Consider the following 25560-nt stretch of genomic DNA (forward strand, 5'->3'; position numbering starts at 1 on the left):
GGCTGACTGCAGCCCCCAGTGAAGCAAGAGACACTAGCCAGAGGAGCTGGCTTCAGGACTTTGATTGGAACTGTAAGGGGAGAGTAACTCTCCTATTGGCTGCTAAATTGGTGGGATGTAGGCTTGGAGGTTTTGAGGGGCACTCTGGGCATCACTTGCATAAGAATGAAGCTGAAATAGAGGAAAGAACTGAGCCTATGGATCCAGCTGTGCTTGTAGTCCTGAAGTTTTCAGTTGCCCCCGAAAATAAATTCCCATTTCTTTTTAAATCAGTGATGATTGGGCTTTGGTCACTTGCTCCCTGTGTAGCCTCAGGCTGTTGGCTTCCCATCTAGAGCCTCAGTTTCCCATTCTGTTAAGTGGGGCTATATCATTGGGTGGTTGTGAGAATTAGAGGAGAAGGGATCTGTCTAAAGTGTACATCCAGGAGCCTAGCACAGGGCTCCTGCCTCTGTTCTTGAGTCTGGTTCTGCGCCACCTCTTGTCCTGAGACCTTAAGCTCTGGGGAGAGGATTGAGCTTAGGCACCTGAGGCGGGAACTGGACTCCAGGACTGAGCCCTGGCAATTCAGCTTGGTGACCCAGGAGAAGAGGGCTTTCACAGTCCTGCACCAGTGATGGCCAGCCTGGGAGCCCACCATATAGAATGTTTGAACAGAGCACCTGGATGAATGCAGGGCAGGGGCTACAGCAAGTGCTGTCAGCAACCCACCCACATCACCTGCACCCCTCTAGCGTCCTGTGGCAAGCACCTGTGCCTCTCTGCCTGAATGTCTTTTACAGGCAGGAGGGGCTGCAAGTGCTGGGGAGTTAACATCTCCAGGAATAATCCTTAACCAGTGAGAGGTGGGAGCTGATACATATATGCCACGACTTCTTCCCTGCTTGGATGGAACAACTTTGACTGTGTCCCACAGTCTCCCAGAGGTCCCCAGAGGGATGGCAGTCCAGGTGCCCAGAGCAGCAACCAGCTCATTAACTCCCTTCCCTGGCTCACTTCCCACTCCCCTAGCAATCTGCCTAGGGTGCCCCCCTCCTAAAAATCTACCTGTGCTTGAATCTTTGTCTCAAGGTCTGAGGGAACCCAACCCAAGATGGGCTGATGAATCAGAACTGAGGTTCTGTGTTCTGTGCTCAAGGCAAAGGGATCTGTGGAGGGGGCTGTCCAGATGTACCAGGCCATATCCAAGATTCTCAGTACTCAAGCAGCCAGTATCCTCACACACACTGAATGGGTCTCCTCAAAGTTCATATGTTGAAATCCTAACCCCCAAAGTGATAGTATTAGGAGGTGGGGCCTCTGGGAGGTGATTAGGTCATGAGGGTGGAGCCCTTGTAAAAGGGACCCCAAAGAGTTCCCTGCCCCTTCTTCCATGTGTGGATATTGTGAGAAGATGGCTGTTTATGAACCATGAAGTGGGTCCTCATCAGACATTGAATCTACAGGCACCTTGATCTTGGCCTTTATAGCCTCCAGAACTGTGAGAAATCAATTTCTATTGTTTATAAGCCACCAGTCTATGTTACTATGTTACAGCAGCCCAAACAGACTAAGACACATCCTTTGATAGTGATCATTTATTATGTATGTCTGGACTGTGTGCTCAGGTTGGGGGAGGACCATTGACATAGCTGAGCACCAGGTAAGGTGTCCTAGCCAGTCGGGCAGGAGAGCAACAGGAGTCCCCTGACGTGGGCAGGAGCATTGTGACACCCACCAGGAGAAGGAAAAGGAGGAGAAGGAGGAAAGTCAGGGGCCGCCTGGATGCAGGAGTCGGGGCTCTGCAAAGGGGAATGCAGTGTTAAATGCATAGGTGGGCTGCCCCCATGAGCTCCGTCCCTCACACCCCCAGACCCATCTCCCACGCATCTCACCCTGGGTCTACCTCCAGCCTCACATCTTGGAGATTGGAAGATGTTTGCCTCATCTTGTCCTAAAGGTAAGAGCAGCCAGCAGCAGAATGGGTGGAAGTGGCATTTAATGTAGTCTTTACCTTACTACCATAGACCCATAGAGCTGGGGTTATTTCTTCTCCTCTCCTAGCTCCTCCTCCATCCCCAAGACCCCACATGGACATGGAATCCACGTGTAGCTGATGTCTATTTGTGCCTGCCTTCCATCCAACCTCCTTTTTCCTGGTAACAGTGGTTCAATTTGGGGAGGAGGGTATCACACCTCCCTACTTTTCTGAACTCACAACTCCACCTCCATGATTAGGCATGTGACCCAGATCTGGCCAATCAGAGCCCTCAGCTTGGCTACTGTGATTGGTTCATGGTGTAGGCCCTGACTGAAGCCAGGGAAGCAGGAGTCAACCTTAGGACTTTGCTGCAGGTAGGTCAGTAACACTCTCTCCTCCTGGGGAGGGTAAGTCAGTGGTGAAGTGAGTGTGTAGCTGCTGGGGCAGTCATTTTGCTGAGAAGGAATCCACCTTGCAGAAGCAGAGCCCAAGATGGGGAGGGACTGAGCCCTGACAGTATTTGAGGTCTTGAATTCAACAGCACCGGGATTTTCAGTTACATGAAAAAAATAGCATCGCTTGTTTTGTATATAATTCAGTTTGGATTGGGTTGCTGTCACTTGCCATCAAGATTCCTGAGTGATACACCTGGCCGAGGACCAACTCACCTGAGACTTCCGGAGCAGGGATCGTCTTCGGTGACCTGCTAAGTGTTTCCGGTGACTGAGGCCTGACATGAGCATGTCCTGTGAGAGAGGAGGATGGGGTCCTTGGAGAATCAGTGACAAAGAGACGCAAAATTGGGGAGGGGCCAAGATGGGCGGTGTCATAGCGATGAGATTCTGGGGAAGAGAGAGACCTCAGGGAGAGAGGAAGAGAGGGGCAGAGCCAAAGAAACCAAGAGAAGAGAGACATTATTTATTCATTCACTCAACAAATATTTAATGAGCGTTTTTTACATGCCAGGTACTGTTCTAGGAGCTGGGGACACAGTGGGCATGGAAATAGGCAAAGTCCTGGCATCCATGGAGTTTACATTCTAGCAGGAGAGAGAGAGACCATAAGTTAATAAATGTATGATGTTAAGATGTGGTAAGTGCTGTTAGGAAATAAGTAAGAGGATGAGGAGTGATAATGTTTAGAGACCAGGGCCTCTCTGAAGAGGTGACATTTGAGGAGAGACTGGAATGAAGTGAGGAGGTGAGCTGGGTGTGCATCTGGGGGCTTTGAGATGGGAATGTATTTGGAATATTTGAAGAGCCAGGAGACTAGTATGGCTGTGGTGGGGTGAGTGAGGGGGAGAGTGAGAGGAAATGAGGAAATATAGGTAAAACAGAGACACCCAGAGGCCAAGAGAGGCAGAGGGAGGGAGGGAGCAGAACACTGAGACTCCAAAAGAGAAAGAGACACCGGGAGAGACAGAGCCATGCAGACCTCCTCAAAAGGGAAAGACCCTGCTAGGAGACACGCAGAGGGTCCTGTGAGTGCCTGGGGGGAGGTGACCCCACCTGCTCTCACCTCAAGGCTTTGTTCCCTGCCCTGGGGGCCCCTGTGGCCACATAGCGGACAGGGAGCCCCAGGTGTCCAGGCTGTCCTTCGCCCCAAAGGCCCGAGGTCCCCAACGTCCCCCGCTGGGTCCCATTCCAACTCTGCAGGAGTGGGGAGGCTACTGGATGCCCAGGGCCCCCAGACCCCACCAGGTCCTGGCCCGTCTGAGTCCCCCTCGACCTCCAAGTCTTGCTCCATTGTGCTGGCCTCCTCAAACACCTGATCAGAGGATAGAGGTCATGAGGGCTGGGACTGGCACTTGCACCAGGGACCACCAGGGTGGGCCATACCAGGCTGTAGCTGACCAGCTGGGCCTGGAGCTGCCACAGCTGCCGGAAGATGCTGTCTTGGTGGGCTCTGAAGGCCTTCAGGACCTGCTCCAGGGATGCCCGGGCCTGAGGCTCACTCCGCTGTACCAGCCCCTCACCGAACACCAGCAATGCATCTAAACGCTCAGCTGCCCCACGTAGGTCTGTTTGTAGGGCCTGGGTACACATGGTTGGACATCACCAACACCCCCCCACCCTGCCTACACACACACACACACACACACACACACACACACACATACACACACACACACACACACACACACCAGCACCAGAGATCTGGGACCTGGAGTTTCTACCCCCACCCCCTTTCCCATCCAGACACCTGGAACATGGAATAAACCCATTTCCCACCCTGGGAAGCTGGCACCCACTCCTGAGGCCGTGCCCACCCTCCCACATCTTGGCTTCCCACTGCTTACCTGCAGCTGGACCATCCCACACTGAGCTGATGCCCAGGGCCTCAGGCCTCGCTCCAGGTCCTGCAGCCACAGGCCCAGCCCCAAAAGACAAAGATGCAGGCTGTCCTGCTCAGCCTCCAATACCTCGTGGCCAGAGATGGGGTGCTGGGGAACACAGAGGGCTGAGTCGGGGCCAGTGAGCCAAGCAGGACCTTGCCCCCACTTCCGCTGCACCCAGGCTCCTGCCTTCTGGATGCTTCTCTGCAGCAGAGTCCATCTCTGGATCTTCTGCACCAGGGCTGCTCCCCCACTAGAGAAACTTTCCAGTGAAGCCAGGCCTGAGAACCTCTAGTTCAAATTCTCCATGTTTACAAGGCTCCTAGAAACTTGTACACATAGGGCCTGGGGGTCTGGGGGTCTGGAGAGGGAGGAGGTGATGGAGCTGGCTACCCCCACAAGGAGTGGGGCTACCCTGGAGCCAATGATAAAATAATTCTCTCTCAGTTGGTAAAATAGTGACAGTTAATCATTGTCTAGAGCATCCCTCCCCACGCTGATGCCCAACACTTTTCCAGAATCATCACCTCATCCCCAGTGTGGAGGCCAGATTCTTGGAGACAGACAGGAGGTAGGGGCTGGCACAAGGGCCAGGTCACCTCAGCTCACCTCACGGCGTTTGGCCCCAGCTGAGTCCTCATGAGAAGGGGGTGCTGGCAAGCTGGGGAGGCCAGCAGCAGGCTCAGTGCCTCTCAGCCCACCCTGGAAGTGCTCGGGAGGGTGCGAGGTGTTCTGGGCCTGTTCTGACCTGGGAGGTGGGAGGCATTGACAGGCCCCTGGGTGAACATAGCTTCCCCATTACCCACCTGGCTACCCCTGTCCTCAGCTACCTCTCCCCTATCCCCAGGTGATCTTAGCCACAATACCTCCTGCCCCCACCCTTCTGGGAGCCCAGTTTCAAAAGCTCCAGCCCCTACCTGATTCTCTCCTCTCCAGATGCAGGCCAGATGGTGCATCCAGTTGCGTCCAGTTGCCTGGGGGCTCCAGGGGGGTGGCTGAAGGGCTCTGAGGGGGGTGTGGGGCCCAGAGGTGGGGGCAGGGCCATATTTGGGAGCCTAGGGACAGACTCCAGGACGGTCAGTGAGGATCCCCAGTAGGAGCCCTTTTCCTTGTCAGGAGTATCCTCCCAGGCTTCCTCGGAACTCACCCTGGCCCGAGGCACCCAGAAGCCCAGGGGCAGGCTCAGCTCCACCTCTTTCCAGGTGGAACTTGGACCCAGGTAATTTGATGCCCAGCTCAGGTGACAGTAGTACCACTTAACTCCTTCCTCCCTGGTGGACCAGTAGCTGAACCTCCCATGCTCACCGGACCCACCTAAGGGGTTTCCAGATACAACCCTGCTCCTCAAGAACCCTGGATTCTTCTCCACTCTGTGACCCAAACATCTGACCCAGGGAGCCCACACCATCCCTGCTAGGTCCCAGACACAGCGCCCCTCAGGAACCCAAACATCTGGCCCCCCAGCCCCAAATGTCCAAAACCAGAGTAAGATTTCTTTGTTGGTTTATTTGGCATGGGGTCTTTTCCTGTGGTTCCCACACGGTTACTGGGAAAAGAACCCGGGAGGAGGTGCCCCTGCCCCCGGGTTCCAAGGTCACAAGGTTCCAAGGTCACAGGGCGGCAGCAGTCCAGGGCAGGCGAGAGCTCAGGAATCCGAGCGGGTCCTGGGTCCTGCCGTCACTTGCTGAGCAGGAGGCCGGCGCGCAGCACGCGGGGAACGCGGCGGATGGTCAGCGAGACGCGGGTGCCGCGGACCAGGCGGGCTCCGGGCTGCGCCGAGGGGCAGGCGGCTGCGTTGGGCGGCAGAGAGGCAGCGTCGAGCGCGTCTACGCGGGCTGCTGCGATGCCGTGGAGGAGGCGCGTGTAGGCGGTGCCACGGAGCACCAGCAGGCTGCGCGGTTCAAGCAGCAGCGAGGTGGCCGGCCGGGGCGGGGGCCGGGGCTGCGGGGCAGGCTGAAGGTTAGCGGGTCCCCAGAAATCGGGGGTCGAGTGGGCGAGAGGTCAGCAGGTTTAGGGGTTCAGGGGGCAAGGATCAGCGAGTCCCAGGGGCAAAGGCTGAGGGGCAGGTGTGCTCCCAGGGATCAAGACTTTGGAGTGAAAATCCCGCGGATGCCAGGGCTAGGGCTTGCGGGGGTGGGGGTGGGGTAATGGAGAGGGAGTGTGGGGGTGGGACGGGGTGTCAGGAATCCCTTGGGAGGGGACAGGAACTGAGGGATCAGTGGTCCCAGGAAACTGGAAAGAACTGGGTTGAGGACTTGGATGAAGCCAGGAAGTGAGGAAGGGATGGGCAGGTGCAGTCAGGGCAGATGCGTGGATAGCAGGATGTTTTGAGGACATGCGCAGAGTGGGAGGGGGTGTCAGCGTGTCCAGGAACATGTAGGATTAAAAAGTAAACCCCTGAGGAGCAGCTGAGGTGTCAGACATACATCGAAGAAGGAAGTCAGGAAAGCTGCTGTCATGAGCAACCCTCAGAGAGGGGAGGCAGGATATCTGGGGGCCCTTGAGCAGCAAGTCATGTGTTGAGGTGCCAAGGAGAATCTGGTGGTGTCCTGCATGACAGATCACATTATTGGAGTGGGGGGGAGGAGGTCAGTGTTGTCAGTGCCTGTGCAGTGGCTATTGAGAGTCAGGGTGTTTGGGAGGATGTCAGAGATGCCCCTGAGTGGATGGTGTTGGGGTATCTGAGGATATCAGTGTCTGTTGGAGAACGGGGGAGCCCTGCATGCGTTATTGGCTTGCCCTAAATGTATGGGGCCAGAGGATCTGTAGGATGTCAGGATATTCACTCAGGAGGTGGAGGTATTGGGGTATCTGTGGATATCATGATTTCTAGGGCACCCTGCAGGCAGATGGGTAGGGCATCTGGGAGGATATGGATGTACTCCAGGAGGGGACAGAGGAAGATGTCTGGAAGGGTATCAGGGGTACCCCACAGGCAGGTGGGACTGGGGCCTTTTGGAGGATATGGGATGTTGGAGCGCCCATAAGTGGCTGGGGCAGTGTCTCAGGGCCCACCTGCTCTGTACGGTCATCATCCTCCGGCTGCCGAGGCTCGTAGAGGTCCAGCATGGTGTGGGAGCCCAAGCTGATGGTGCTGACGGTCGGGTAGTACAGTGGCCCATCCTCGTGGGGCTGGGGAGTGGGTACCAGGGCTGGACAGGGAAGGGGTACAGACCCCCCACCCTCTGGGGTGAAAGGGGAGCTCCCCAGCTGGGGACAGGCAGGTGAATGCTTGGTTGGGATATCTCATCTGCTTAATGAGAGTGGACGTGGGTCAACATGATGCCCTGCCCCATGGTGGATCTGAGGTCTGGGGGTCGGGGTGACAGTGTGGTTACCATGATGCCCTCCCCAGGCAGATACTGGTTCACAAGGACGTGGTTGGCTGGGAGACCCCCAAAAAGGCTGAGGTCAGACACTTTGTCCACATAGCGCTGGAGCCACAGTGGCAGCCGCTCAGGAACCATCCCCCGGGGATGGGGGAGCCCACCTGGGGACGGTAATGGGGTGCTGAGGGCACCCAACCAAGGAGCTCTGGCATGTGGAGCCCTCATTAGGGATATACCAGTGGTTGGTAGCACTCTGACCTCCTCAGGGACCCCTAAGTCTTTGGAGATCACCACTCCACCCTTCAAAGCTTTCCTGACTTTGCCAAACCCCTAGAGATACCTCCCAACTCATCAGGAAATCCCTAAGCCCTCAGAACCTCCACTGACCCCTCAGAATCCTCCTGGCCCTTGGGACCCCTTGAACCCTCAAGGACCTCTCCCTACCCTGACACCTCAATGTCCTGAGACTATCCAACCTGAGCTGCCTACCCCAGGCCCCAGCCCTAAATCACCGATGCCCACAGCCAGGGACACTTACCCCAGTTCTGTAACTTCCTTCCAGAAAGCTGGGTCCACTTTGGCTTTGGGGCATTGAAGACCTGGGAGGTGGGAAGGGGGTTAGTCCATTTTCAGGACCACCCTCTCTGATTCTCTCACCCACGCCAACATAGAAGTTTTCACCTGGGATGGAAATGGGTCATCTCAGTGTCTGTGGGATCATTCTCTGGGATAGTGTCCCCAAGATTTTGTTATTTGCCCTTTCCTGATGGAGGCCGCTGGCCTCAAAGCCCACCTGTGTCTACCGGGATTGACGAAGGGAACCAGGGCTACACAATCAGGGTGTGAATCTACTCAGAGCTCTGGGCTGGGTTGGGTCCTTTCAGCTCAGCAAACAGGGTGCACTCTGTAATTTCCTGATTCCTGGGCTATCTCAGCACAGTCTGAGTTCTGGAACCTCCTTTCCCTATTGCCTGGGAGAGAAAATGTGCTAAACTGGACTATTCAGTATAGCCAAGAGAATATGTTGAAAATTCTTCACTGCCAAGACCCCAAAGGTCTAAAAAGGGTTGTCTCAAGGAAGTTTAAGAAATCTCCTATTTCTTCATGGTTATGGGGCTGGAATGAGCTGTCTCAGCATGAGAGTCTGAGTTCTGGAGCTAACTCATTCTTGGGACTCCAACTAGACAGGACTAGTTGGGATAGCACAGGGAAGATCTGTGCTCTATAACAAAGGCTCTGCAAAGGGCTATCTCAGTGCACAGACTCTGAGCTTTGTAAACTTCTTCTTTCTCCAAACCTCAAGAACAGAATACAGACTGGACTATCTAACACAGGTGGTCTGTGCTTGGTAACCTTGTTCCCAAGACTGTGGGTCTATGCTGAGCTTTCAGCACAGGGAGGCATTTACTCTTAACATTCGGAGGCCTGGGCTATCTCAGCACAGAAATCTGAACACTGCAAATTTTTCATTCCCCAAATCTCAAGGGCCTGAACTGGCCCATGTCAGCCTATGTTTATAACCTCCTTCTCTCCAAGGTAGCAGGATTGGGCTGTCTTAGCACAAGGAGTCTGAGTGCCATAATAACTACCTCCTTTCTAAGAATCAGTTTGGTTTCCCCTAAGCCTCCTGGGAATAGCTCTTTCTGACAGGCCCCAGCAGGTGCTGAGAAAGGAATAGGGAAGGTGGTGAGGGATGGGTGCCAGGTGGCACTCTCTTCCTGCCAGGAGCTTCACTGTGGCCTTGCAGGCTCTCACACAGGAGCTGGGGGTTGGAGAGGGGTCTAGGAAGAGGGGAAAAACAGACCAGAAGGGTGTTGAAGTCACCTGTCGAAGCAAATACTCCTCCTCTTCCTTGGAGATGAAGTCAGGGACATAGTAGATTACAGGTGGTGCCTAGGATAGAGAGATCCCCCTGAAGGTGTGGCCTTTGGACCCACACAGGGGTGCTAGCATCCATGAGCAGTCCCTCCTCTGGAGCGTAGCTCAGGATGTCCCCAGACAGGCCAGGGCCTTAAGTTGAGGGACCAATGGCTATTTGGGGGATGGGGAGGTGGGGGTGAAGGTAGGGCTGGACCCTGAGGGTAAGGATGAATTGAGAGGGTGGGGGCAGTCCCAGCCCACAAATCCAGAAGTTGCCTGCCTATCCCTACTCTACCTCCCGCCCTCTAGTCCCCACCTTCACCCTCTGCACTCCCAGTCCTGACAACCTGCTCCACCCTGAACGGTTCCAGAGCTGGGACCCTGGCGTCCTGATCCTCCATTGGCAGCAACTCCGTGTACCCGGTCAGTCCTGTGGGGAGGGAGAACATGCTGAAGTCACCAAGCCTCCCACCCTCAGACTGTGATCCAGCTTTCTGCTCTTATCATGGGCCAGGGCCTCACCTCAGCCCTCTAGTGAAACTCACTTGGTCTCTAAAACCTAAGTCCTCAGCATCTCAAAAGCCACCAAATGCACCCCCAGGATCCCTGCCCAGACACAATAAGCACCCAGATTACTCCCCCAAAACCCCATCCACCAAGGAGCCATCAAACTACACATATTTGCCCTCCAAGCCTCTCACCCAGAACAACCTCTGACTCCACTGGGAGCCATTCTCAAGAGCGCCACACGTATCCCCCCAGGGCTGCACCCCAGAGCCCCTTTAAACACCTTGATTTGAGACCTCATCCTAAAAACTTAAGACCTGCAATCCTGAGCCCGGTTCTCTAACAATATTCGAAGTCCTCATAGACCCTCCTCCCGCTTCAAGCCCTTTCAGACGCCCCATTCTGAGCACCCTTGTGCCTCAGACTCACCCATTTTCAGTCTCCTCGCATCTCCCCACTCTAGATTCCCCTCAGACTTCTCTTCCCGAGCGCCCCTTCACTGCAGCACCCTTGGACCTTTGACCCTGAGCCTGAGCCCTCTCACACCTTCCCTCCCTGAACCCCTTGGTTCCCCCGACTCTGAACCCCACACTCTGAACGTCCTCGGACTCCCATCTGCGCTTCCCCGGGCCCCCCAGTCTCAGCCCTCTCGGACCCCCATCTCCGCCCTCGGCCACCCCGCAAACTGACCGTCCACCAGTGACCACTCGGAAATCCAAATTCAACACCCCCATTCGCTTCCCTGCCACTTCCGCCCCACATGCCCGATGCAGGAATCCTCAGACCAATGGGAATTCTCAAAGGCTCTAAGGCTCCGCCTTCCACCCAATCGGCGCTCTCACACAGTATGTCCCCGCCCCCTCACTCTCGTTCGGTGATAGGCTGTGCCTCCTGTGCTCCGAGCCACTGGGGGCCCTTCAGAGACTGGTCTTCGTCTGGCACCGACCAGTCAGAGCTCCAGAACCGAACCTGCCCACCCTGCGGAGAGAGTCCAGAGGGGAGGGGCAGCCGTGGCGGCCTCAGGAAAAACGCGACTGTTGGGAGGACTCCCCGCAAGGCTAGGCCATCCTATATCCAAGCCGCAGGGAGGCGAGACTGCGGGAAGGACTTCCTTTGCCCATCCTCCCCCAGCAAGGGTACAGCGGCAGCGTCATAACTCCCTAAACACAGACCCGACACAGAGAGCCATAGAAACATCTTTATTGAAGGGGGTAGGGGGTCATGCTGAGTTTGGGGACATGCAGTGAAGGGGCAGTCGTGAGCTGTCCTTGGTTTTCAGGGCCCCAGGTCTGCCCTGGACCCCCTGGGCCTTCAGGGTCTCCGTTGGGCTGTTAGTCTGGCCAGGGTGCTCTGAGGTCCTTCAGGGCCAGTTACTCTGATTGGGTGTTTTGGACCTGCGACCAAAACGTAGATTGAAATGGGGGCTCCAGGATTTGGGATCCCCTCAAGGCCTTGGTGCCCCTCATGTATTAGAGATGGAGGCTTGAGGATCTGGGATTCCCTTGGGGCTGGGGCTCTTGGAATTTGGGTGTCTTGAGATCCATGGACTCAGGACATTGAAGTCCTCTGGTTTCCAGGGATGAGAATTCCTTTTTGGGGTCCTCTGGTGCCTATGAATAGGGCTTGAGGTGCACTGGGGGCCCAGGATGCATATTCCTGACTACAGTCTCCTCTATCCCAGGCACAAAGACCTCCATGATTGGGGTTTCCTGGGGGCTTGGGATTGGACTTTTAAAATTTGGGATTCCCTGGGGATTTGGGGATTCCATGACTTGGGGATGCTGGGAGTTAGGGTTTTGGGGTCTCCTAGGGGCTGCAGGGCTTGGGGGCACAAGGGAGTTTGGGACATGTACTCTGGGGCTTGGGATCCTCAGAGTCCCAGAATGGGGCCTCCAAATTTTGGGGTCCCCCCAAAGGGGGAAATAATTACTTAAAAAATAGAGAATTTTCTGGGAGCCTGGCCAGCACAGGTGCTGTGGGCCAATTGGGGTGGGCTTCATACAAGGCACTGGGGGTTTCTTGAGGGTGCAGAGGACAGGAAGACTTGGGGGTCCTGTAATTAGCACTTCCAGGACTGTTTTGGTGTCTTCAAATTGGGGGTGACAGTGGGCTGGTTAATGTGGGTCTTTTCTTGCGGGGTAAGAGCAAGGGAGTTTGTTAATGGAGGGAGTCTCTAATTGCAGTGTAAGGGTTTGGGGGTGACCATGGGCGTCACAACATCTTGAGGGGACTGATGTTAAATGTGGATCTGTTACTCTTGCTCTGGAGGTGTTTCTTTCAAGAGGACTTGATTGGGGGTGGGGGGCAGTCTTTGTTAATACAGAAGGGTTCTGATCCAGTGACTAGTGACTCAGGAGTGTTCTGCTGTGGAGCATTATGTAGAGAAAGTCACTGTCATTTGGGATGATGTGGAAATCTGTTATTGGGGGGTCTGCTCTGAGGGGTTGGGACTAGCCTGAAGGTACTACACTCTGGGAATCTCTTTCTGGGTAACATAGGGTCTGTATTTGGGGGGTTATCACGGGGGACTCTGTTAATAATGGGGCCTCAGTGATCGAGGGCTGGCTAATGGGGGTCTCTATTCTGGATGTGTTACTGGGAATCTCTATCTCAGGGTGACTTGGGGGCTCCTTGTGTCAGGAGATGCTAGAGAGGGCTCTGTGTCTCTGTCGGATGTCCAGAGCCTCTAAGACTGCATCTCCGCCCTCAGCATCCAGGGAAACCAGCAGCAGAAGAGCAACCTGGGGAAGAGAACTGTGTCACACCTGGTGCAGATGCAGAGCATCTGGAGCCATCACCACCCAGCTCCTCCCCAAGTGCCTGGGATTTGGCCTTTCTGGATTCTGCCTCTGTCTCTCTGGCTGTGCCCTCTCAGGCTCCTGTGGAGTGGACGGTGTTCTGCCTCCTTTACCTGCCCCTTAAAAGTTGAAGTCACCAGGGACTTCCCTGGTGGTCCAGTGGTTAAGACTCCATGCTCCCAATGCACGGGGCCGGGGTTCAATCCCCGGTCACGGAACTAGATCCCACATGTCGCAACTAAAGATCCCACATGCTGCAACTAAAAGATCCCGCGTGCCACAACGAAGATCTTACATATGGCAACGAAAATCCCTCATGCTACAACTAAGACCCTGCACAACCAAATAAATAAATAAATAAATGTTAAAAAAGAAAAAAAGTTGAAGTCACCAGAATTCACTGTGCAGCCTCACTCCCTAAAGACTGTTTCTGGGTAAGCTAACTAGTCATATGTTTTCCTAACCTCTATTTTCGGCCCCAACCAGAATTCCAGACCCCTGTGTCCAATGGCCTGATGGATGCCGCTCCCTAAATATCCCACAAGAGAGGGGGCCAAGGGTTGCTACACACCTGGAGATGGAGTTCTCTGATGCGATGTCCTTTGGGGTCCGGACTGTTGTGAAGGTGCGTTTGGGCTGTGTCACTGAAGGGAAGGGCAAGGTCTCAGGTGAGGGGATGACAGACTCACCTCTGTCCTCAATATCCACCCAGACTCTTTTTCATTAATATTTATCCACATCCCCAGTATCCTACATTCCCCATAGCCATCTAGACCTCTTATCAATAATATTCCGTGACCTCCAAGACCTACCCATGTCCCCAGTGCCTGCTGAGAGCTGCCGTTAACATCCCTATCCCTATAACACCCATCCTTTTTGGGATCCTGTCTTATCATTTTCCTAGACCCTGTGTCCCCCAATACTGGAGGTTCTGTCACCAGCATATACCCGAGGACTCAAGACCTTTCCTTCTATCCCCAAACCCACACTCCTCCCCACACCCAGCCCCCAACTCACTTGTCACTTGATGCACTTTTTTGGCTCCGACATTATCCCCAGGGGTATCAGTGGGTCCACCAATCCTGGGGAGACACGAGGAGTGGGAGGAGTCAGAGCCACAAGAAGCCAGGGTCTGACCAGGAGCTGAGCCCCAGGGGGCCTATGAGGAAACAGCTAGGGTGTGTGTGGGGGGGGGGTATCCACACTGTCCTCCTGGTCCAAGAGGAGTAGACACCCAAGAGGGGGAAAATCAGGATTCTGGGTGGTGCCCTGAGTTGGGATCAGAGTTTCGGCTCACCTCTGAATTCGAGATGCTGGTGCAAAGACTCCATGCCGCGGGGGGCAGGTGAAGTACCGGACACCAAAGACAGAGCCATCGTGCTTGCCGGTGGGCTGATCTAGCTCGATGCCGTACCAGTAACCTGCAACAGGAGGGTGTCAGGATGCCTCGAGGCCTTGCCTGCCACCAGCGGAGATAGCTATCCTCACCTGGGGCAAAGTCTGTCTTCCCATAGAAGCGCACAATCCCTTGCTTCTGGCCTGCGACGAGGACTTGGTCTCCAACCTCAGCCTTGGCTCCTTCACGCTGCTGCAGGCTGCCCAGAGACGGGGATGATTGGGGCTTCTTCTTACCTGGGGGAGAGGGGACAAGGGGTGAGGGTGAGGCCTCCAGATGCCAGCCCTGGGGGCCCCATGTCTCCCAGAGAACCACAGGATAGAAACTCTGTCCTGGCTCAAATGAAATGAACTACAGAGCCTTCCTCTGAAATGGGGGTAGGGGGGTGGAGGGGGTGTAGTTGAAAGGAAACAATCCCAGTTGCCAGAGAACTGGAGGTGGGGCTTTAGGCCCGAGGGACAACTAAGTCAAGAACCTAGAGAATCTCAAAACTCCTTCTCAAAGTTGAGGATATTTGGGCCAAAGGAAAAACGGAGCCTCAGAAGTCAGAAACCCAGAAAACTGTCCTTTTAAAATGAAGGGGGGAGTTGGGTCTGAGGATAAATCAAGTCACTAAAGCCAGGAACCCCACAGATTATTCCCTAAAACTGGAAGAAAACCTTTGGGTCTGAGGGGAAACTAAGTCATAGGGAGCAGGAACACACAGGTCCTTCCAAGAACTGGGTGGGACCAGAACTGAGTCAAAGGAGAAACCGAGGTACAAAAGTCAGGAACTCAGAGATGGTCCTCTAAAATGGGAGTTTGAGTCTGAGGAGAAACAGTCACAGAAGCTGGGCTACCCACAGAATATCCTCAAGACTGGCTCTCGGGACTTCCCTGGTGGCGCAGTGGTTAAGAATCCACCTGCCAATACAGGGGACACAATTTCGATCCCTGGGCCAGGAAGATCCCACATGCCACGGAGCAACTAAGCCTGTGCACCACAACCACTGAGCTTGTACTCTAGAGGCTGCAGGCCACAACTATTGAGCCTGCATGCCACAACTATTGAAGCCTGTGCGCCTAGAGCCTGTGCTCCGCAACAAAAGAAGCCACCATTCTGAGAAGCCCACGCACCGGAAAGAAGAGTAGCCCCCACTCGCCTTTACTAGAGAAAGCCTGTGTGCAGCAACGAAGACCCAACACAGACAATCAATCAATCAATCAATCAATCAATCAATCAATCAATCAAAGACTGGCTCTTTTCAGCCCTAGGGCTCTCCCTCTGACCTTTGTGTTCCCTGCGGCCTTTGCCAGTAACACGGGAGAAGTCCATCCGGGGAGTCCGAGGTGTGGAGGTGACGGATGAGGGAGGTGCGTCCACTGCCTTGGAGATCTTCGACACAGAGGCAAAGAGACCTGGGGGCACAGGCTGGGAGTTGTCCACGCCTCTGCCTCCAACCCGCCATCACCTCCCAACCCCATCACTCAGTCAGCAGCATCAGAACTACTGAGTGGACCCCACCACCATCCTTCTGGGCCCCCATGGGACTGACCCTGCTTGGGAGGGCAGATGAAGTACCGGACACCCCCAACACTGCCATCATTCTTGCCCTCAGGTTCATCCAGCTCCACGCCCACCCACTGGCCACTGGCGAACTCCGTGGTCCCGCAGAACCGCAGCGTGCCCGTCTGAGGAAACAAGGGAAGATATGGCTTGGGTGCACCTTGAGAGGCCATAATAAGATCACTGGCACACAGGCAGCATGGTGGGGTGGGTGAGGGAGCCCCAGGCGCTAATCTCAGCTTGGACATCACCACTCAGTGGCTGTATGACTAAACTGTACTGCACCTCAACGCGAAATGGGAACAGAAATCTCACCCACCTTACAGTATTGTTACAGAGCTGCCCTGTCTGATGCAGTAAATATGACAATTTAAATTAACTAAAGTTAAGTTAAAATATCATTTCCCCAGTTGCACTAGCCACATTTCAAGTGCTTAAGAGCCACATGTGGCTTGTGGCTACTTTCTTGGACTACACAGACACAGAACATCTCCAATCTCACTAAAAGGTCTATTGGACATGAATGCTATAGAGACATGAAAGCCCTCAGAACAGGGCCTGGTGATGAGTAAGGGATCAGTAAGTGTTGCCTATTATGATGCTGTAACTTTGGTGAAGGGACATCACGAGCCTCAGTTTCATCTGGAAAATGGAGGTAACAATCTGCCTCAGAGGCTGGTCGTCTGGTGGAAACATTTTTAATATACGTGAAGACGCTTAGCTGCAGTGAGTGTGGTTCTTATCAATTGCATTGAGGCCCCTTCACCTCTCTAAGCCTCAGCTCCTTGTCTATAAAATGGGCTAAATAAAAGTGCCTACTTTGAAGAGTTGGTGTGGAGATCAGAACAGTGCCTGGCACACAAAGAGCACTTGGTGTGTGCCAAGCCCTATTCTAAGGGCTTTACACATTTTAACAAATTTAAACGTTGAAAAGAATCTAAAAAAGAGTGGATGTATGTATAGGTATAACTGATTCACTTTGTTGTACAGTGGAAACTAACACAACACTGTAAATCAACTATACTCCAATAAAAATTAATGTAAAAATAAAATAAAATAAACTTCATACAACCCCCCTTGAAGTGGGTACTATTAGCTCCATCTTACAGATGAAGAAACTGATGCCCAGAGAGGTGAAATCACTGGCCCCTCAGCTGGTAAGCTGCAAAGCTGAGATTTGCCTGAGCAAATGCCTGAGCCTGAGTTCATAACCACGGTGCTATGCTGCTTCTCTATGGGCAGATTGTCATTACGTGTCTTCAGACAAAGGGTTTCACCTCTCTGGACTTCTTATAGTCTTCTATGTTGTAAAATGGAGAGAGTCAACCCATCCTGCTTTCAAAATTGTCACACTGATTTGATTATATCGTGTATAGAAACTTTCCAGATGGGGCTGATGCGTGCAAAACTCTTGACTAGGAAACAGGATGTGACTTGTATGGCTTCTCACTGTACAAAGAAACATAATGCAAATTCACTTCAGTGACCTGCAGGTCTGGTGTGATCCAGCCCCTGCTAACCTCTCCACTTCGCCCTCCCTAGATAACTCCCCTCCAGTAACACTAACCCTTCCCTCCTCTGGGCCTTTGTACTTGCAGTTTCCTCTGTCTCCATATTTTTCAAGGTGCGCTCCTTCCCATCTCAGCTCAGATATCACCTCCTCGGAGAAGCCTTCTCAGAAGAACCTAGCTAAAACCACCTCTGCCCTCAGCCAGGACCAATTTATTAAATCCAAGCATTTAATGGTTTCCAAAGCCCTTGTTGCTACTGGAAATTATCCTAACTATGGGTTTACTTTATTGACTGTCTCTTCTTCAATAGAAATGGAGCTCTGTGAGGGCTGGGGCTGACACAGGCCTTTATCGCCAAGGACAGGCTGGGTCCAGCATGGAGCCTGAGGGACACTGGGTAAATAAATCAAACTTGGAATGCTTGGATGAATGAAGATTCTCCCTGTCCCCTGGGGCTTTATACCTGCTCCCCCTCCCTAAAACACCCCTCTCCTTTTCTTTTCCTGGCTCACTCCTCTGCATCTTCAAGTGGGTGCATTCCTCATCACACCCCCCGATCGCTCTGAACTGTACTTTTTTCTCAAGCAAAGTAGCAATCTCTCTGGGAGCACAGGTGACCCCTAAATGGGAACCACAAGGCCCAAGGGGATCCAAATGGCGCAGAGCTGCACTGATCACTCTGCTTGTGCTTCCTCGTGACAGCCACGACTGCTCTGGGCTGTCACTGTCAGGAGATGGATCTGTCCTCCCCCTTGGACTGAGAGCTCAGCCTAGGGTGGGGCACAAAGGAGGCACTCACAGAACAACTGTTAGATGAAATAAGTACTTTGTGCGTGACTGGGAGGGTGGGCAGGGAAAGGGGAGAGTCTGCACTCTGCCCAAGGACCCAGCTCTGCGGGATGAGGGCTGAGTCCTTCCCTCCCTTCCCTGCTCCAGTCCCTGACCTTCTGGCCATCCAGTAGCACACGGTCTCCCAGGCGCAGGCCCAGTGCACTGAGCATGAGATTTCCTGGGACGTTGTCATAGTTGGGTAGCGTGACCTTGGGGAGGGCGCAGGAGAGTGGCACAGCCTCCTCCAGTAGCGTCCGCAGCTCCTTGGCCACCAGTGCCGCCTCTGCCTTGTCCAGGGACATGTCCATGGGGTCTGGGACCACCTCCGCTGGCACCTGTCCCTTTCGGTTCTGGGGGCCAACAGGAAGAGGGGGGGTAAAGTCTCAGCAGCATAGGCTGCACTCCCACTGAGCCCATGCCCCCAGAGACCCCCGGTCAAGGTGAAGCAGAGGTGGGAGTAGGTCACACCCTGGGCCAACTTGGAAATAAGAAGGGGTGGGGCATTAAGGTTACAAACCATTGGTCCCCAGGGAAGTCCACCCCTGAGACCTCAGGCTGGGGATGTCAAGTATGGAGCCAATAGGGAATGAAGGTCCCACTTCAGTGCAGTAGGTCATGCCCTCAGGGCCAAGACCCCAAGCCCGGAATGGGGCCAGGTGAAGGCCAAACACTGAAAATGGGCTCCTGTGGTACCGGGTCAAGGGTCCACCGGGCCAATGGGGAATGAGAGCTTCAAGAAAGGCAAGTGGTCCTGCCCCCTCCACCCCCACTCCCATCCTCTGCAGACGCCTGCTGGCTGGGAAAGTGGTTGGGGAGGACAGAGAAGGAAGATAGCAGGACTGGGCCAGGGTGGCAGTACCCGAAGCGCCGGGTTGGCGCCGTGTTCCAGCAAACATTTGGCCGCGCCCAGGCACAGGTTGGAGGCAGCGATGTGCAGGGCTGAGCCATGGTTGAAGTCACTGCACGTGGAGTTCACCACTGCGAAGTGGGTGAGAGGAGGGTTCTGGGTGAGCACCCTCGGCACCCCAGCCCTCCTGCTGCCTTCCAGCCTTCGGAAGTCCATCTCTTCATCCATCTCTTAAGCCGCCCCAGCGCCTCCCGCGGCCTCTGACGCAGAGCCCCGCCCCTCCTCGGCCACACCCCTCCCGAGCAGCTCCTTCCAGGCCCTGACGTTATGGGCCACTGAGCCCCATCTCCCACAGCTCCAGCCTCCCTCCCTGGCCTCCCATACCAGGCCCCATCAGTCGCCTTCCCGGCCTTCTTCACTCCGTCTCCTCCCCCGACACCTGGGCACTCTCCTTCTGCTCTCAGCCCTCCTTCCTTGCCTGGGTCCTGCCCCTCCCAGCCCGCCCCTCCCCCTCACCTCGGGGACGTGCACCCTTCAGTAGTACTCGCACGAGATCCGGCACATCGAAATAGGCCGCGTAGTGAAGCGCGTTCATGTTGGTCCAGCGGCTGCGCAGCGTCACGTCTGCACCCAGTGCCAGCAGCTGCTGCGAGAGGCGCACAGCCGCCGCGGGGTCCCCTGCGCGACAGTCCAGGTCAGCCTGGGTCCTCTCCTCCAGATGTGGGCCCAGGGCATGGGGAAGACCCAGAGCCTCAGGGACTGCACTTCGGGATCTTAGGCTGCGGGTTCAGGGTGGAGGTCTGAGGGCCGGAGTTCTGAGGGAGTTGGGCGTGGGAGTTGGGTTTGGGGGTTTACGGTTTGGGGGTTTGGACCCTTACCGACTCCGTGGGCCCCAGCCTTGCACGCATAATGGAGCAATGTCATGTCGGTCAGCCCATCACGGTCATTCACATGGCAGCCTCGACGCAGGATCTGGGAGTACCAGGGGACCCAGGAGGGTTACTCAAACACGTGAGAGACCCCCATCCTCCCCTCCCTTGCTTCCCCAGCGTTCTTACCTCATTGCCAATGACGTCGATCTTGTGCTGGACTTGGGGCACCCACTGGCGCACAATGGCGAACAGCTCAGGGATGGTGGTCTGCGGGTCAAACAGAATCTCCTGGCAGGCAGGGTCGTTGGGGTCGAAGAAGGTGAAGGCTGGGGTGGTGAGAGGTCTAAGGTCACTCCAGGCAAACTGGCCCCCTTCCTTTCATCCTGAAGCACAGGAGCTCTAGGTCTCTGCCTTTAAGATCTTCTAATACAGGGTCTCAAATTGGTGGCACATGGGCCACAGGAATTTTCTGTGTGGCCAGCATGAGGTTTCAAAATCAGGAGGTTTGGAATTCCCTGGCGGTCCAGTGGTTAGGACTCTGAGCTTTCACGGCAGAAGGCCTGGGTTTGATCCCTGCTTGGGGAGCTAAGATCCTGCAAGCCTCCCAGCACGGTCAGGGTAAAAAACAAAATCAGGAGGTTTTACAAATAAAAATTTGGATGCCCAGTGTGTTTTGAAAAATTAGAAGATTAAGCAATTCTTATACAGCAGCAACCCACCCCCCACCCCCCCATTAAACAAGAGTGTGGTAAAGAGTCTGCATGCCCAAGGGGGCTGCTTCTGCTCTAGCCTATGCTGCCCTGTCAGAGTATGGGCATGATTCAGCCAAATATCCAGAGTAAAGAAAACTAAAAAGCCAGAAACCATGGTTTTTAAGAAAAATCTCCCTAATTTTTCAACTTCTGTGAAGTCCACATAAAATGTTTCCATGGACAGGATCCAACTTGTGGCCAGCCAGGGGGGCACCCAGAGGAACTTCCATCTCCCCCCTCCCCTTTAGGCTCTGAGTGTTGCCCTGTAGTAACATCAGCACCCAGCCCAGCGCTGGCACATGGCAGGAGCTCAGTGCATGTTGAATGGATGAGCAAATGAATGATGATAAAGAGCCAGGGAAGAACCACATAGAAGGTGTCTCCAGGAAGCAGCCTGTGTGCTCTTCTTAAAACCCCAGTCACGACGCAGCCCTCCTTGGCTGAGAACCCTGCCCTGGCTCCCATCACGCTCAGAGTACAGACCCAAATCCTCACCCTGGCCCACAGGCCCTACACAAACTGGCCTCATCTGTTCTCTGCCCTCTTCCCCTCACTCATTTCCCTCCAGCCACACTGGCCTCCTTCTGTCCTTCCAACTCACCAGGCAAATTCCTCTCTCAGGGCTTTGTGCTTGCTGTTTTTGTTGCCTGGGCCAGTCTTCCCTCAGATCTTCTTAAGGCTTCAGAGAGGCCTCCCCAGACCACCCTGGCTAAATCAGCAGCTCTGCCCTTCTTCATCTCTTGCCCTTTTCCATTTCTTTAAAAATATCACTACTTAACATAACTTGTTTACTCCTTCCTCCCTCCCTGTCTCCCTCCCTTGTTTCCTCTCTTTCTCTTCTTCCCTCTTTTTTCCTCTTTCTCTCTCTTTTCTCACTTGTCCCCCTCACTAGGATGTTTCCGTGCTGCCTTGTTCACTCCCTTATCCCCAAGGCCCAGCACAGCACGTGGCATGCAGGAGCTGCTCAGTCAGTCTAGTTGAATTGATGTACAAATTTAATAAACAAATACACGAGTTCCTCCTGGAGTCCACCTTAGCCTTCTCTCTGTCCTGGACCACATTTTCAGATCCCTTCACATCCTGTGGCCAAACCCTCCTTGTTCTACAAACAGGATTCCTGGGGGTGGGGGGCGGGGAAGACACCTTAGACTCTTTGACTTCCCAGAGGGCCACAGGCCCCAGCCACACTTCCAGTGGAGATTTTCCAGTTTCCCAGGGTGGATACCCCGCCCTGGACACCCAGATAACGTTTATTTTTCTATTGGACTGAGGGCAACTTGTAGTCTCTCTGACCCACCTTTAGTGGGTGACATGTCCACAGACGCCATCCCTCCTGCCCTATCCTGATGAAACCTACTCTCTGAACTTGGAACTGTCTCTGAACTTGGAACCTTGTTTCTGTACTTACACCTGCTGGGGATTCCCAGCCATCTTCTAAAAGCCTCCTCCTACATCCAGTTCTGGCTGAGCTCCACCCTCTCTACCCAGCAGCCAGAGGGAGCTTTTAAAAATATAAATCAGACCTGCTACTCCTTTGCTTTTAAATACTCGCCCTCCTCCCAACTGCTCTCCCCTACCCCCAACCCCCGCCCCAATCACATTTAGAGTAGATCCAAAGTCCTCACAGTAGTCTTTAAGGTCCTTCCAGATCTAGCCATTGCCAGCCTCTCACTTCAACTCCGATCATTTGCTAACTGCAACACCATGAGTTTCCTTCTGTTCCAAGCTCAGTCCTGCCTCAGGGCTTTCGCACTTGCTGCTTACAGCCTGGAACTCTTTTCTCCAGCTCTATGGCTGATTCCTCTTCATGCTCTGGGTCTCAGCCTAAATGCCACCTCGGCAGAAAGCCCACCCTAACCAGTCTGTCTCAAGGTGCTGCTCCCTGGCCATTCTCTATTATATCTCCATCTTTTATTTCTTTCATAGCATTCACTCCAATCTGAACTTATCTGATTTTTTTTTTTTTGGCCGGCATGCAGGAGTTGCTGGACCAGGGATCGAACCGTGCCCCCTGCAGTGGAAGCACGGAGTCCTAACCACTGGACTGCTAGGGAAGTCCCTGAACTTATCTGATATATATATCTGTTACTTGTTTAGTCTCGCCTTCTCCCCTGAGAGCAGGGATCATGCCTGGATCGCTCACCGTTAAATCTCCATCTCCCAGCAGAAGGCTCGTCACAGAGTAGTAGTGATGGATAAATATTGCTTGGTGAATGAGTAGACACTTTCCGTTTCTCCAAGAGGCCACCCTCTCAGCTCCACATCTTTCTACCTCAGAGCCTTTACTCCTGTGGTTACCTCGCCTAGGACCCCTTCCCCTGACCTCTTCCCTTGCTAACCCTCAATTCATCCATGGGTTTCCCTCAAATGTTACTTCCTCAGGGAAACCGTATCTTAAAAAGCTCTTGCAAAATTCTATTCTTGGCAAACACAATCCTCCTCATGTCTTGTAATTATACATTTATATTTTTATACTTATTTGTGTGGTTGTCATTGAGGCCTATGAGTTCTCTTAGGCAAAGACTAGATCTGTCTTTCTCCATGCTGTGCCCCCAGTTCCCAGGTCCATAGCAGGCTTTCAGAAAATGCTTGTTGAATGACTAAACGACTGAATGATGTGTCATGAATCAAATATTAGGATTATCCCAATTCCATTCTCCAATGGGTGAATGAATGAATGAATGAAGAGGAGGGGATCCAAGAGCCACGACTCCTCCAGACCACCTTCAAATCCTCCAGAATCCTCCCACCATCTCCACCAGCAGAGTTCAGCCAAACCTCCCTAGCCACCCAAGGCTCCAGGCCACATTGCAGGATGGGGAGGGTGGTTACCGTAGTCCTTGGGGAGGGGGGCAGGTGCTGAGGGGTGCACAATAGGCTTCTGTCGGCGCTCCTGGGTGGGGCTGGGGGGCTCTGGGACAGGTTCATCCTCCTCCTCCTCTTCTTCCTCCTCCGCCCTGTGCGGCGGGGCCATCGGGGCGGGATCGGTCTTAGTCATGGTCCTTGGTGGCCCTCAGAGGGCAGGTGCAGAGCTGGGGGTGGCCTTCAGGCAAATCCTGGGGGCAGAGGTCAACTAGAGAGGGTGCCCCCCGGTCTTGGGAATCTGAGCCCCCAGAGCTCCCAGGGCTCCGGGTGGCTCCCACGCCCCCAGCTCCGGATTTTGGGCAATCATAGGGACGCCAGTCACCCATCAGAGGACCCTGGTTTGTGGGCCCAGCGCCTACCACTTCCCCCAGGCCAGTCCCCCATTCTTCTCCTCTCGCGTCAGACCCCTCAGTCTAGGCCGCCCCCTCCCCCGGTTTGTTTATCACAGGATGCAGGATGCTTTGCCCCTCCCCTTCTCCGCGGGCCTCCCCTTTACCCATCTTACCTCGGGTGGATGGGGCTGGAGACCAAAGCTGAAAAACGGGGACACTGGAGTAATGAGGTGTCAGTGTCTGGGGAAGTGATGGGGTAGAAGGAGACAGAGAAAAGGGGACGAGGCCCCGACGCCGACGGGGGATGGGGGTGGAGAGGGAGGGGCGCTGATGGCGCATGCGCTTTGTCACCCCCAACCAGGCGCGGGGGCGGAGACACCGTGAGGCTGTTTGCATTGACGAAAAGGCTGGAGGCAGCGTTGGGAAGTGGGTAGACCCTGAGAATGGGGAGAAGAAGAAATGGCCACGAAGAAGGATGCGAGGCACGGAGACAGGAGAAAGATGAAGCAGGGACAAGGGCAGAAAGAGAGGGATGGGGAAATGGGCACCGCCCTCATCCCGCTGTGATAGCGCCTCTCTGCAGGCCTGCAAACCACACCAGTTAGGACAGGGGTCTCGATGTGTGCTAGTGATGGATGTTTTCTCTCACACATATCAAACCTGACCTCTTCTCCATGTTCGCCCTAGACAAGGGGTGTCTCAGAGCAATGATTTTGTGCAGACTCCTGTAATCACCGTCATCACCATTATCACGTAGTGCTCACATAGCACTTAGCAGGCCCAGAGAAGTTAAGCCACTTGCCCAAGGGCATACAGCAAGTAGGCGATGGAGCTAAGACTTGAACCCAAGTGGCCTAGCTGTAGAGTCTGGGCTTTTAGTCACCATGCTACATGGCTTTGGCAGTGTAGGGGATAGATCTGCCAATGGACCCCTCCCCCAGAAAGGCCTCCAGGAGCCACGCCAGGAATGAGGCCTCCCTGGCTCCATCATCCTGGCTTGACTGTCACACCTGCACTGTCCACAAGCATCCCAGCCTCAACAGGGCTGGCTGACTTTGCCTTCCACCTCTCATCCTTCTAATGGGTGGGCCCAGCAGCTCCATTCAAGATATTTCCAGAATTTCATCCCTCACCCCAATCCCAGGCCCTCATCCTGGTCCACCCTTCATCCTCTCCCACCGGGAGTATGGCAGCAGCCTCTTCCCTGTTCTCCCTGCTCCCGACACCCCAATATGCAGCCACAGGGACCTATTAACACCTGTCACATCAGGACCATCCTAAAGGCATCTGCTTGCTACCCTCACTGCAGATTAGAGCCAGTGTCTCAACCAAAGCCCACAAGTCCATATCGCCCTGTCACCTCTCCAATCTCACCTCCTCTCACCGCCCCCCCCCTCCTCGTCACTTTACTCTATCCCCACTGGCCTCCTTGTTCCTCCTCACCCCAGGACCTTTGCACTGGCTGTTCCTTCTGCCTGGAATGCTCTTCCCCCAGATACCTGGTTCTGTTACTCCTCTTGTTTAGGCTTTCACTTATTGATACCTTTTCGATGAGACCTTTTCTGCTCTAACATTGCATCCCAACCCCACCCTCCTCACACACAAACACTCCCTTCCCTGCTTCAGTGTTCGCCACAGCAACACTGCCCTCCTCCAGCTTACACCTTAGATCGTGGGGCATGTGCAGGGACTGTTCTTCTCCCTGGAACATCCAGTCCACATGCGTTCCAGACCAGCTCCTTCTCATCACCAGTCTCTGCTCAAACACTGTCTCCATAGACAGTCCTCCCTCCCACCCAGCCCATTACATTTTCATTCA

At 54.3% G+C, this 25560-nt stretch overlaps 3 protein-coding genes across 10 annotated transcripts; all 3 read right to left on the reverse strand.

Annotated features, from left to right (window-relative positions):
* Window positions 1–1590: 1590 nt before the first annotated feature.
* On the reverse strand, window positions 1591–5340 carry SYNE4 (spectrin repeat containing nuclear envelope family member 4). The gene is made up of 8 exons (XM_057712529.1): window positions 5213–5340; window positions 4905–5043; window positions 4260–4403; window positions 3799–3993; window positions 3469–3727; window positions 2629–2729; window positions 1875–1933; window positions 1591–1781 (listed from the first exon to the last, which is right to left on the reverse strand). Exons 1-8 carry the CDS (start codon window positions 5338–5340, stop codon window positions 1604–1606), a joined length of 1203 nt encoding a protein of 400 aa, XP_057568512.1. The 3' UTR covers window positions 1591–1603.
* Window positions 5341–5781: 441 nt separating this feature from the next.
* On the reverse strand, window positions 5782–10772 carry ALKBH6 (alkB homolog 6). 8 transcript variants are annotated; one of them, XM_057712552.1, is made up of 7 exons: window positions 10682–10772; window positions 9832–9914; window positions 9449–9517; window positions 8163–8223; window positions 7634–7785; window positions 7311–7427; window positions 5782–6236 (listed from the first exon to the last, which is right to left on the reverse strand). In XM_057712552.1, the coding sequence occupies exons 2-7, from the start codon at window positions 9883–9885 to the stop codon at window positions 5973–5975; spliced, it is 717 nt and encodes a 238-aa protein (XP_057568535.1). In that variant the 5' UTR covers window positions 9886–9914; window positions 10682–10772; the 3' UTR covers window positions 5782–5972. The 8 variants fall into 8 exon arrangements, with proteins under 8 accessions (XP_057568535.1, XP_057568533.1, XP_057568537.1 ...); XM_057712550.1 differs by lacking the exon at window positions 10682–10772 and adding an exon at window positions 10421–10675; XM_057712556.1 differs by lacking the exon at window positions 10682–10772 and adding an exon at window positions 10421–10675 and having other exon boundaries at window positions 5986–6236; window positions 7311–7447.
* Window positions 10773–11181: 409 nt separating this feature from the next.
* On the reverse strand, window positions 11182–25493 carry CLIP3 (CAP-Gly domain containing linker protein 3). Its single transcript, XM_057712464.1, has 14 exons — window positions 23915–25493; window positions 23377–23600; window positions 19979–20118; window positions 19799–19892; window positions 19437–19598; window positions 18933–19051; window positions 18187–18423; window positions 15721–15856; window positions 15455–15583; window positions 14278–14421; window positions 14087–14210; window positions 13807–13871; window positions 13361–13433; window positions 11182–12732 (listed from the first exon to the last, which is right to left on the reverse strand). Exons 2-14 carry the CDS (start codon window positions 23540–23542, stop codon window positions 12678–12680), a joined length of 1644 nt encoding a protein of 547 aa, XP_057568447.1. The 5' UTR covers window positions 23543–23600; window positions 23915–25493; the 3' UTR covers window positions 11182–12677.
* Between the last annotated feature and the right edge of the window lie 67 nt (window positions 25494–25560).

The sequence above is a fragment of the Hippopotamus amphibius genome, chromosome 16 (genome assembly GCF_030028045.1).
Source record: "Hippopotamus amphibius kiboko isolate mHipAmp2 chromosome 16, mHipAmp2.hap2, whole genome shotgun sequence".
In the NCBI taxonomy this organism is placed as follows: domain Eukaryota; kingdom Metazoa; phylum Chordata; class Mammalia; order Artiodactyla; family Hippopotamidae; genus Hippopotamus; species Hippopotamus amphibius.

Coding starts and splice junctions, on each gene's coding strand:
- SYNE4 (XM_057712529.1), bottom strand. CDS start 5,340: ATGGCCCTGCCCCCACCTCTGGGCCCCACACCCCCCTCAGAGCCCTTC. Junction 1,934..2,628: donor CCCTGCTCCGGAAGTCTCAG/GTGAGTTGGTCC, acceptor TCTTACCTTTAG/GACAAGATGAGGCAAACATC. Junction 1,782..1,874: donor AGGCTGGAGGTAGACCCAGG/GTGAGATGCGTG, acceptor TCCCCTTTGCAG/AGCCCCGACTCCTGCATCCA.
- ALKBH6 (XM_057712550.1), bottom strand. Junction 8,224..9,448: donor AGGAGTATTTGCTTCGACAG/GTGACTTCAACA, acceptor CCCACCTCCCAG/GTCTTCAATGCCCCAAAGCC. Junction 7,428..7,633: donor TGCCTGGGGAGGGCATCATG/GTAACCACACTG, acceptor CCCACTCCCCAG/CCCCACGAGGATGGGCCACT.
- CLIP3 (XM_057712464.1), bottom strand. CDS start 23,542: ATGACTAAGACCGATCCCGCCCCGATGGCCCCGCCGCACAGGGCGGAG. Junction 19,052..19,436: donor GAAGGGTGCACGTCCCCGAG/GTGAGGGGGAGG, acceptor CCCACTTCGCAG/TGGTGAACTCCACGTGCAGT. Junction 12,733..13,360: donor TCAGAGAACTCCATCTCCAG/GTGTGTAGCAAC, acceptor TCTCTTCCCCAG/GTTGCTCTTCTGCTGCTGGT.